Consider the following 12029-nt stretch of genomic DNA (forward strand, 5'->3'; position numbering starts at 1 on the left):
AACAATGATCACCCCTAGCAACTGTCTCTATTACTCATTATTATAAAAATTCTTCACACATTCTTCTTTTCAAACGACTAAATCTAAATAAAACAATACAAATAAAAATAAATGTAACTAAATTAAATACTAATAAAACTATATAACTAAAACTATAAAACTAAATACTAAAAATACTATTTAAAATTATTTACAGCGTAATTATATTATGGCGTTAACAGTTACCAAAGATTTGTTATTTTCTTTTGTCTGCTCTTATAAGTATAAGTGTGTGTAAAATGTGGCCTAATAAATATGAAATCGAACAATAATGTATGCTTTTATTAAATCATTTTTCTTTTTTTTTACATCTTACATTTGTTAAGTTCTAAGCCCTTAAATTTCTTTACATGATTCTATAATAAGATCATACTGGTTTCCATTTATATTTTCTTTAAAAACATTATTCAATTGAGCGTATTTTTTTTATTTTCAAAGATATCCGATGAAAGTAATTGCGTAACTTAAACTTAGGCTAAAATATCTTTTAATGTTTCAGAAAATAGTCAGCGAAAGCACCCCCACTGCTCAAATAGAATAAGAAAATCATTAATAATTAATTTTAAAAAAGACAAAAGTTTTAATTTTTTCTATTTTTATTTTTAGGATTGCTGAACAGTGATCTAGATTTAAAAGAATCACATATGCCACCTAAAACTGAAACTAGTACAGCGAAAACAAGTACTGTATCTCCAAGTGTTAATAAGGATCCAATCAGCACCAGAAGACCAACTCAATCAACAACCGTTCGGAGCACCAGCCGACCAACCAGTCAGACTACCGTGTCCCAACAGACATCGACTGTTCACATCAACCAGGCCCAACAGTCGATGAAGCCTATTCCAGAATCTAAACCTACTACTGTATATAGTACTAGCGCACCTTACGTCAAAACAACCGCTGCAGCTGTCAGCAATAAACCACTTAGTCAGAAACCACAAACTACGTCCAAAAAACCCATATTCTCAACAAAGAAGCCATACATCAGTGAAACCCCATTAGTAAAAGTATCATTAGCAAGTACACAGAAAATGGAATCAACAACAAAACCAACGACCCCGTCTAAAATGCCAACAACAATTGTTGAAGAAAGAACACCGAGCACGAAATTTCCAGAAACAAAAAAGCCAATACCGGAAAGACAAAAACCAAGTGGTATCCCTACAATAACTCACTACCTGCCCATCAGCAGTATGAGCCCTTCCAGTTCGACATTACCCAGCTTGATAGAACCCACTACTCTCAATCAAAAACCGTCTTCTACTTCCAAAGAACCGCTTCGACTGACTACAACTAAACGACCATCAACGTATCCTACTTCACAAACAACCACACAGAAAGTCACTAAAAGACCTGTTCAAAATAAGGTCCCACCAATGAACAATAAAACACAACCAATAATTACCTCTCAAAATGAGAAAATAATCATCAAAAATCCAAAACCTACTATAGGTACAACAAGTACTACGAGAATTCAGACCACAACAACTACACCACCTTCTACAACAACTGTAAAAGCGACTACAATTCCAGTCGTTACAAATGAGCAACTTTCAACATCGACTGAAAAACTCGAAACACATACCGAAACTGAGGCCGAAGCGATGTCAACTACACCTATGCTCGTGAATGATTCCATTTTATTAGATCAAGAAAAATACGTATTAGAAAAACATTCTGGCCTCGCTCCCCATAACAACTTGTTAGGAGAAAATAGCAACATAGTGAACACAAAAGTCAAACCGTCAGCATCTCCAATCGTAATGAGTACTACCCCCGATTCATCAGAAAAAGTAACTTCATCCTCTACTCCCTTTCCTGAAAAATTTACAACATTTTCATATACTTCGAAATTAACACCGACTGGTGAAATAATTACTATCTCTCAACCAACTATAAATTTCGCTCAAGATAATTCCACTACTGGATCATCATTCGAAACAACAGTTGTTTCTACTAAATCACCAACTACTGTGGACATTAGAACAACGGAAAAGCCACTAGAAAGAGTAACAGCTCTGCCCCAACAATACGCAAAGCCAATCGAAACCGTCCGAGATCAAATCTTGATATCTAGTTCAATGCAGCCCACAACATATCATCCTCAGAATTTCAGTTTTCCTTCTGAAAAAAATCAAGTTAATGTCCTTTCGTCAACAACCCCTATTTCTACAACCATAACAACACATTACTCCACCGAAGAATCAAAAAAGCATACTGTAACAACCAGCATACCAACTACAGAGCAACCTAACTATAATTCAACGAATCCAATACAGCTGCCACTGATTTCCAATTCTAGTACTACTTCAGCGGCAACGACTACGCACAGTGTTACCAAACCCACAACGCTTGTTGATAACCTAGGAGAAACAACAATTGTAGCAACTACACCAATTTCAAATACAACTTCGGAAACAACGATTAACGAGTTGACTAACTACCCCACGGAAGAAATGCCTCTACAAGAAATACCTTTAAAAATTTATGAAAGCTTGAAAGACAATATTAGTGGAGCTCAAGACCTTTTGACCACAATAATGTCTGAGGATTTATCAACAACTCCCGGAAAATTGGAGAACGTTTATTCAACAAATTATGAAGTAACTGCGCCTACAACTACCACTACGACAGATAAAGCGATAACAATACTTGATATTGTCAGTTCGACAGTGATTCCACAAAATAATTTTGTTATAATAAATAATTCTGAACCCCAAATATTAGAGAAGAACGCACTTTCATTCATCAACAGCGAAAGTGAGCTAAATGCCACTACGACAAACGAACCAACACAATTCAGTACGGAAACCCCAGTCGATCGAAATAGCAGTGCTTATGAAAGTACGACACAAGACGAAGCCACGACGTTTTCAACAACTGTCCCAGCTAATAATTCTGATCTAGAAAGCTTAGAAACCACACCTAATTTAGACTCAACAACAATCTATAAAGATCACATAGTGCAAGAAGGAATATCTGCTGTAACTAGTATTCTTCTTGACCAGGCGCAAAAACAACAAGCGATGAAACAAGCAATGTTAGCCACTGCTATAAAAAATGATGGTATCTTGGATATGGAACGAATAAGGACGACAACCGAAGACGAACGACTAACGACCACAATGGCCGATTCTACGGAAACATCAGCAGGAAAATTCGGTACTGATGGAGACCAGATGAAATCAGAAGTAAGGCAAGATGAAGATGCAGAGTTACCTGAAAAATTCACAACCTTGGCTGTCGAAATCACTACTCAAAGTGATAAACCAAAAACAGAAACTCCCCCAATAAAAGATGAGATCAAATTTAACAATACTGTCAGCACTAATAAGCAACAATTGAAAGAAACTGAACAAAAATCTACTTCTGTAGTTCCAACAAAGGAGAGTAAGTTAAATCCAGATACTGACCATGTGCTCAAGAAGAAAACACCCACCAAGCAACATGCAGACAATACTCCCTTGTTAAGAACATCACCACTTCCTGAATTCACTGCTACTACAGAAAGACTGAAGTTGCCTGACTTGGAAAAACCTGTGCTGAAACCTTTGAGTCCATTCGCTAAGAAACCGAGTTCCGTTTACCAGTCGCTGGATAACCTGCCTCCAGTAGCGATCGAACTGAATCCAGCACCCTATGAGAGCATGGGTCTAGAGGCATCTATAGCATTCTTAGGCGAGGATGTACGAAGATTCGCTGACCTGTGCAATGAGCTGGCCTTCAAGCTGTGGACATCGATAACCGGGAAGGGTCAAATCGCTTCGCGGAGTCTTGTCATGTCTCCTTTCGCTGTCACTTCCCTCCTGGCCATGGTGTTCCTAGGAGCCAGGGGTCCGACCTCTGGTCAAATGAACGATGTTCTTCGCCTCGACGATATGGTCACTTTCAACCCACATCAAGTATTACAAAACGTCACGGAATCCGTCATTAATTCAAAAAATAATGGTATCGCAACAGCGGCATTTGTTCGAGAACTGTACAGTGATAAGGTGAAGAATGTGTTAATTTATATTTTATAAAGTTATTGTGACATATGTAGTCAAACATTTTATTATTTTTATTTTTTATTTTTTAGACAAAGGGTAAAATTTTAGATTTTTACAAAGAGAGGGTGCAACAGTACTACCAAGGACTCGTCGAGGAGGTGACATTCACAACTATCGGGGACATCATTCGAAGAAGAACTAACTTGCTTGTGAAGAGGCAGACATTGGGCAAGGTCCCGGAGTACTTGCGTGGTTCCAGCCTCAACATGCGCCCGCCCCTTGCAGCCTTCAGTGCCAATATATTTCAAGTGAGTCAAAAAATCAAAGTCATATTTAAAATACCAAAATTGTTTTTTTTTTTTTTTTTTTTTTTTTTGGTCAAAGTTTCTTTAAAAAAAAAAAAACAGTATATTTTTTATTTAAATCGAAATGAACCAAATTTATATCAATATTTGATCAACTAAGCAAAGAAAAATATGTTATTACTATGACAAAATGTTCCGAAAAGTGAACTATAACTACTCCAACAGGTGGTAAACCCAGGCCTATCAAAAGTTCTCAAAGCAATCTATTCAAGTATTTGTAAATATTAAATAGGAACAAGTTAAGAATAAATTTATTTAAAAATATTCTTCATAATTTGGTATAGTTTTATGAATAATTGAAGAAATTCTATGCACCATCTAAAAGTGATCAATTTTATGTTAGTTAAATGCTTGGCGATTGATTTTAAAATAAGAGTTTAGTTTTAGCTCTAGGTCACCAGAGGGATGAGTCATAATTTTTTCAAAATTATAAGTAATTGGGTTATTAGTTAGTTAGGTTTGCATCAATTTAATGTGACGTAGAAGTAATAAAGTTCAAACTGATTATGGCAAATATTTATTGCTCTACTTCATAAACGAATTTATAAGGCTTAAGGTGGGATTTCTCATCGTTTTAATAGGAATTGGTGCCACGATAATAAAAATGAGCAACCACATTCGGTTTGATAAATTATTCCGTACTAACACATAAATAAAAAATAATAAAGTAAAAACACAACAAAATAATATAAGAGTTTAATGGCATGACGTCGTGTGAACGTTATAGGATTTAACAACAATTGCCTGTGTAACAGACAAGTATTCTAAACAGTTCCCACCATTGGATTGAACCTCCCTCTAATTCTGACAGGAAGTACTTTTATGGTTCTCACCACAACGAGCACCGGTAGATTTGTGGTTGAGTGGGTTTGATATGACCATATAGCTAGCTCAACCTTGTTTTGAACTGTGGTATGACACATGTAGGTAACGTTTAGAACTTCTAAAATTACCCCCCCCCCTCTCTTTAACTAATTATCTTCTCCGATTTCATAAGAATAGTATGTGAAGAGATTGCTTTAGCTGGACTGTAAGAAAGTTCTTCTCTTCTAACTACTGAATGATAAGTTATAGGAAGCAGGTCTTTCTCAGTAAATTGTATCTTAAATGGTGAGTAGCATTCAAAGTAGACTAGTATCATTAGTAATCGTATTTTATAAAATTAGTAAAAAATGTTTTACTATCGTAATCGTATTTTTCTAATCAAATAAACAAATCTTCAAATCTCGCCGCACTAAGGTTGATCTATATATTTTATAGCTAATAATTTCTGAATACTCCAAAGCTCCTTGGAATATATCTATATATATTGAATGCTCCCAATTAATACATTACAGTTGGTGGAATATATAGGTTTTTACCTTCTTTTCGATAACTTTTTTTATATTAGCAAAAAATTGAAACAAAACCAAAGAGATTGATGATTTAATTTTTCATATACCTAGACGTTCAGATATCTAGTGCCATTTTTACACTGTTATTATTACACTAAAAGGATGGGAAACTCTTCCCCGCCTCGATCCATTTGGAACTTTTGTGAGATATCCCTTACTTGTCAAGGATAGGAATTTCATACATCTAACGAAACTCATTATGTTCTTTGGGTTGGTTCCAATAATGTCTTCAGATTTATTATTGCCTGATTCAGGTATTGTAACCTGTAAAAGGTAAGGGGGCAATTATATTCTCATAGTATTCTTTCAGCCTTTCCTTCAACCTCTCAGCACAAAAATGTGGAATCTTTCACATTTCAGCTTTCCTGAGGAGACCTGGTATTGTTCTCAGCTCATTCCTTGCTAGCTTTAGGTAAAATTTCGTCTTTTCCTTTTACTCCTTTATGATGAGTTTAGGTTGTTTCATATCAGGATCTTTACACTAAGGGTCCATTGGTCATGTGATAAGTTGGATATTAAGGTTCTTATCCTCGTGAGGTAGCATATGTTTAATTACTTTTTGCAACAACATCGAAAAACGTCCATGTATTCGATAATTGTATTCCATATAGCTATATATGAACTTTTTGGAGTAAGTAGTAACTATTGGGTTTCTAAAGCACTGTTCCTCGTGATTTACCTATTTTATTTGCAATGATTTGGGAATTCCTTCTCATATTTAGGTAATGTTTCTATTTAAATTAATATATTTCTCTGACAACACAATATAACCTATAACCTCTGATAATTTTACTTCGATACCCCTTGTTATGATTATCACTATTGGTCCTATAATGTATAAATCTATAATATTTTTTATCAGGCTGGCCACTTCATCATTAAAGCAAAAGAAATAAAGGAGGTCATACAAAATGAAACACGCTTTTGGCCATCATTATAGATTGATAGCATGTTTACATTTAGGTTCATATATTAAAAATAGTTTTGCATTCATTTCGATATGAAACTATATTACATCGTTATTTCGAATTACATTTGTTTTGTTTTTTCTCAAACAAAATTCTGTGTCTGTATTTTTATATTTTATCTTATTTGTTTTAAATCTAACGCATGTTTGTTTCCCAATCAACTTCTGATAATTTTCATTTGAAATGAAGATGGTTTTGAGACCTTCTATCATACAGCTTTCACTAGAATGATACAAATGAGCAGTTCCTGCATGCTTTATTCATCAGATTGCACATAATCTAATTGTATTTTTATTTTTTACTGTTATCTCACTCAAAAATAAATAAATTTAAAAATAGATTTATATATTTCATCTGATACAATCAACTTTTCTTTCAGACTGACTGCGAACACGGTTCAACAGAAGGTCGTGATGGAGAAATGTACTTCGTTGTAAGACCATCTACCAGGCAAAGGAGGCTTGTTCCTGTACCTGCGGTCGTGTGGAGATCAGGTTTCCTCGCAGGCTACGAACCGAGCCTGGATGCCACTTCGGTCTGCCTCGGCCCTGAGTCCGTAGTGTCCACCATCCTCATCCTGCCTGGGCAGCAAGGGCAGGTCGCACCGGGAGACGGTTTGGCACGGCTGGAGCAGCGCCTTATCGAGACTACCTACAGAAGAGGAGGGTGGTCGCAAATATTGAGGAGTCTGATGCCGAGGCCTGGACTGGAACTGCAGATCCCGAGGTTCTCGCACAGATCTGTCCTCAACATGACCGGAGCACTCCAACGGATGGGCCTGCGGGACCTCTTCAACGCAAGGCGAGCCGATCTACGTGGCCTCAACGGTCTCTCCAATGACCTTCACCTCTCAGACATGCTCCAAGTGAATACCTTCAGTACCTGCGGTGAGGAAACTATTGGAGCTAGGCATCATGTCGAAACTTACCCAGCATCTCCACAGCGTATAGGGCGGGATGAGACAGATCATTACTCCTCCAGGGATTTGGATAATGCGTTTGGAGATTTGCAATTATCGCTGAGGCCTAGGCAAGCTAGGCTCCCTGACAACCCAAGGTTGAGATTTGACAGACCTTTCCTCTATATGGTGAGGCACAACCCATCAGGGATGATCCTCCATATGGGAAGGTTCAATCCCAGGCTGTTGCCTTGAAGTAAAATACTGCCTAGTTGGCGAGGTACTTGGTGTATTTTACATTTCTGTGAGTACGTGTGATATATTAGCAGTTCAGAAGTAAACATTCTGAACAAATTATAAAAATTCTATTTCACTAATAGATTTATCGGATTCTAATCTATTTGATGTGAATGTATGAAATAGGAGATAACATTCAATTATTTGTAAATATTAAATTATAAAAGGGAAAAGTAAGAAGCCTTAGAACCGTGTTGTATATTCATTCATTCGATTTTACTGATGTTTATTATCAATTGTATATTTTAATCACAAATTGATTACCTTCCGAAATCTGTGATTGAAATAGCTGTAAAAACCTTGGTGGAATCGAAGGAATATTCCATTCAAATGACAAATAAAAAGACTAATGAGGCAATATTTGCATATGTCCTACAAAATCGTTTTATTGTTTTGTTTTTTGTAACAATATATTTTTCAAGTACAAAACACAATTAAAAACTATTGCAATTTTGTGTAAAATTATTATTTTTAAAGTATAGTTTTAATCTTGTATATTTTTCTATTCTAAGCGTTCCTTGTGAATTAATTTATTTTTATTAAAATAAATTATTTGTTTTTTTTTTCATTTTGTATTTTATCACCTTTCTTTTATTTTAAATTTTAGTTACTTTTACACTAACAATGACAGTGGTAATATATAATAATTTTTTATTAAAGCATTATGCTCAAGTTATTATTTTCATCCATGGACTGATAAAAGATTGGACACTAACATAATACTAATCTACTAAATATAATTACAAAAATAGACTGCACTAACCCTTCCATCTCTAAGTAGTTTTTCTCATCTTTAATGACGTTTTAAGTGATAACAGATCAGATATGAGGTCCAAAGTGTAAGACCTTCTATCTATTATCCAGTCATTCCTTTCATAGCTGTTCAACTGATAGTTTCTCTTTTATATGAGGTATATGAGTCGTTTTATTTACTACATTCAGTTTCTTCATTATAATGTTTTCCTGCTTGAGAAAACATTCTGAAAATAATAAGACGTGTTCATCAACCAAGAAGGTGTTTGATAAAAAAGTAAGACATTATATAATATTACTGTAACTTTTTACATTTGAGCATGTTATTTCTTCCTATTATAATAATGTAATATTAATGAGCTTCATTTTTTTTTATTTTAACATATTCCATTTAATAATGTAAATTTTTTAAATTTCAAATTTTTTTGGGAAAATTTGTGGTACAACTTAAAGTAAAATTTTGAAAAAATATATTTACATCACTTTTCTAATTGGCATGTTATTTTTGTACAAGCAAATAAACTTTATCATAGTGTGTATAATAATATTTATTGATTAATATAGGAATAAATTGAAATAAGTCATTAATTTTTCTAAACTGAAATGATTTTTTTAAAATTCAAAATGAACTAATCGTGATAATGATATATTTTGCAATTGAATATATTTAAATATTTTATTAATTACTAAACATTATATAATTATCTGTATGTTTTGAACAAAGAACAAGAATTATCTTCATTCTCTGATTAGGGATCTAATGTTAGAATAACCTTCATTTAATTAGCATTGTTTTCTTGAAATAAAAGCATATTAACAAATATACTAAATTATGACTGATAAGAGTTATAAATAAAATATTTATTTTATATAATATTACATTTAGAAAATTCTTTATAAACTAAGTAGTCTGATGAACCTGATTCGAAAATATTGAAGCAATCAAATATAATATTTTATAAACTTAGAATCTCAAACCTTATTTGATTGGATCTAGTAAAATAATAAATTTAATTTGCCATAAAATAATAACTAAATCTACTTATGGGTAAAGATTACAAAACAAGTAGGTAACTTCTATTAATCTGGAATTTTCAATAATACAGTAATCATTTGCACTCTGCAAAAGCTATAACTTTTTGTTGGGCTATATGGTAGCACTAAATTCAGTTATAGATAAAAAACATGTATTATATAATGGGAAATAAATAAACAAAAACATGTTCCAGATTTACATAACTAAAATAAAATTCAATTATTTTTATCAACTTCCTAAAGAGCAAAAATATTAGGGAAAAAAGTATATAAGTATATATATAAATGAAGAAGACACAAAATATTTTTAAATCATCTGTTCAATTACAAAAGCTTAACATTCAAAAATTACTCCAAAATAATAATAAATATACCTAAATGTATCAAATTTTCTCTGATCACAGACGGTTTCTTCTTTTTAATTTTCTTGTATTTCTTGAAATTGAGATTTTATAAATAAATTTATAATAATAATTTATGTTCATAATAAATTTAATTAACAGTTGAAGATAATACTGTATAACCTTAATATAATGAACCTTCATACATCAGAAACCTTGATACAATGAATTTTTGGAAATCCCCTTTAACTAGCCATTGTATTAAATGAAAACTATAACTACAAATATCCTACAATATAATATACAATTATCCATATAATGAATATGAAATCACTTCAGAATAAAAATATTTACCTTTTTGCAATGAATTTTAGCAATGGTAACTTCTATTTGGTGGAAATTAGCTCCACATAATACCCTTTTTTTTTTAATAAATGTTAAATCTAACAATGAAAATGAGCTATAATTAAATTTAAATTACTCTTCAATATTTAAGAAACCAAGAGTAATGTTAAGTTAAAAAAAAAAAGTGTTATATTGATAATAAATAAATTTCTGCAATGTACTTGGTCAAAGTTATATAATTTAAATATATTAATAACTAGTCTTTTAGTCGACATGATTTTTTTAGTTTTGTTTTTAATTCATACTGGATATTTTATTATTCATATTCATAATATTTTTTCTTCTTCATATTTGAAGATGATTTTCATGGTAATAGAATTGGTCTTCACTTGGCATCTCAATATAATGATTATGTACCTTCAACATAATATAATAATTTAAGTAAAACTAGAATAAAACAGAAAACTATCATGTCATGAAAAATTATAACAGAAAATAATCTAATATTGAACTTCTTAAAGCTGCACTAGTGAATAAAAATATTAAAATTATAATATGAATATATAATTATTAGTTAGAGAGTAAAACATATAGATATTAACCATCTCCACAGCTAAATGCTTTAAATAATTATTCTGTAGATTAGTAATTATTTTACTCATAAAAATAAAATTATCAGATATTGAAAAATCTGGTGGGTCCATCCTTACGATTTTCCCTAACACTTTGGCTGCTAAGACCAGTTCTATAATTGTTTGCTACGTCTTCTCTAATATGGGTCCAATAAAGATTTTTTTTTTTTAGTTTATATAACTTGACAATGTAATTAACCTTGAAACAAGTATTTTTGGGCTATTGTGCAGGATCCAATTTGATGCACAGGCCTTGGGGGTGAATGAAACCTGATTAAAACCAGCATTGGGAGTTGGAGAGTTGCCAAATAGTAATAAACGATAATAATTTGCTTCATTGCGGCTCTCCAGTCTTCTTTGCCTCAGCAGACAATAAAAAAAAAAAAAATTGATTATAAAACATTTTATATCTAAAACAAATGTTTTACTGGTGTTATGTATACTGTGCTATCAGTTCTATGAAATGATAAACCTTTATATCAATTTATATTGAAAGGGCTTTCTTTGTCATCTGAAAATGATATTTGAAATAAATTGTACTGATATGGTTACTTATATCAGGCATGGCTTGAGAAAAAAAATTAATATTAAATTGAGGTTTTATACTTTTAAAGTAAACATTAAAAAAAAAATTGTCCAAATTAAAAAAAAATAAAATTGTTCCAAAAAATATATATCACTCTAATAATTGAAATGTTTTCAAATATATTTTTAAAAACTTAAATATATTAAACAAAAAATCCTTTACATCTAAAAAATAAAAAACATTTTCATATCTTACAAGTTTAAAAAAAATTTCATTGCTATTTGATAATTATATATAGTAGAAGATTGCTGATTGACCATGTGTATCAATGAATAGAATATGGTCTGGGTGCGGTAAAATAAAACTCAAATAGTAATAACTATTTTAAAATAGTTATTACTATTTGAGTTTTATTTGACCTCACCCGGACCATATTCCATTCATATA

The 12029-nt window shown here is 32.1% G+C and overlaps 1 protein-coding gene and 1 long non-coding RNA gene across 2 annotated transcripts in view; both read left to right on the plus strand.

The window, feature by feature from the left end:
* The window catches only part of LOC112210970 (mucin-2), a 105323-nt gene extending 96810 nt beyond the window's left edge, over window positions 1-8513 (plus strand). Inside the window, exons 5-7 of the mRNA XM_067050130.1 lie at window positions 646-4031; window positions 4118-4336; window positions 7135-8513. Of these exons, the coding sequence (XP_066906231.1) occupies window positions 646-4031; window positions 4118-4336; window positions 7135-7908 (4379 nt within the window). The 3' untranslated portion in view covers window positions 7909-8513. The remainder of the gene's footprint in view (window positions 1-645; window positions 4032-4117; window positions 4337-7134) is intronic.
* Window positions 8514-8806: 293 nt separating this feature from the next.
* Window positions 8807-12029, plus strand: part of LOC106680600 (uncharacterized) — an 11227-nt gene continuing 8004 nt past the window's right edge. Inside the window, exon 1 of the long non-coding RNA XR_001343123.2 lies at window positions 8807-8980. This is a non-coding gene — a long non-coding RNA (uncharacterized lncRNA). The remainder of the gene's footprint in view (window positions 8981-12029) is intronic.

Source organism: Halyomorpha halys, unplaced genomic scaffold (assembly GCF_000696795.3).
Source record: "Halyomorpha halys isolate HHAL.00 unplaced genomic scaffold, Hhal_1.1 Scaffold269.1, whole genome shotgun sequence".
Classification (NCBI taxonomy): domain Eukaryota; kingdom Metazoa; phylum Arthropoda; class Insecta; order Hemiptera; family Pentatomidae; genus Halyomorpha; species Halyomorpha halys.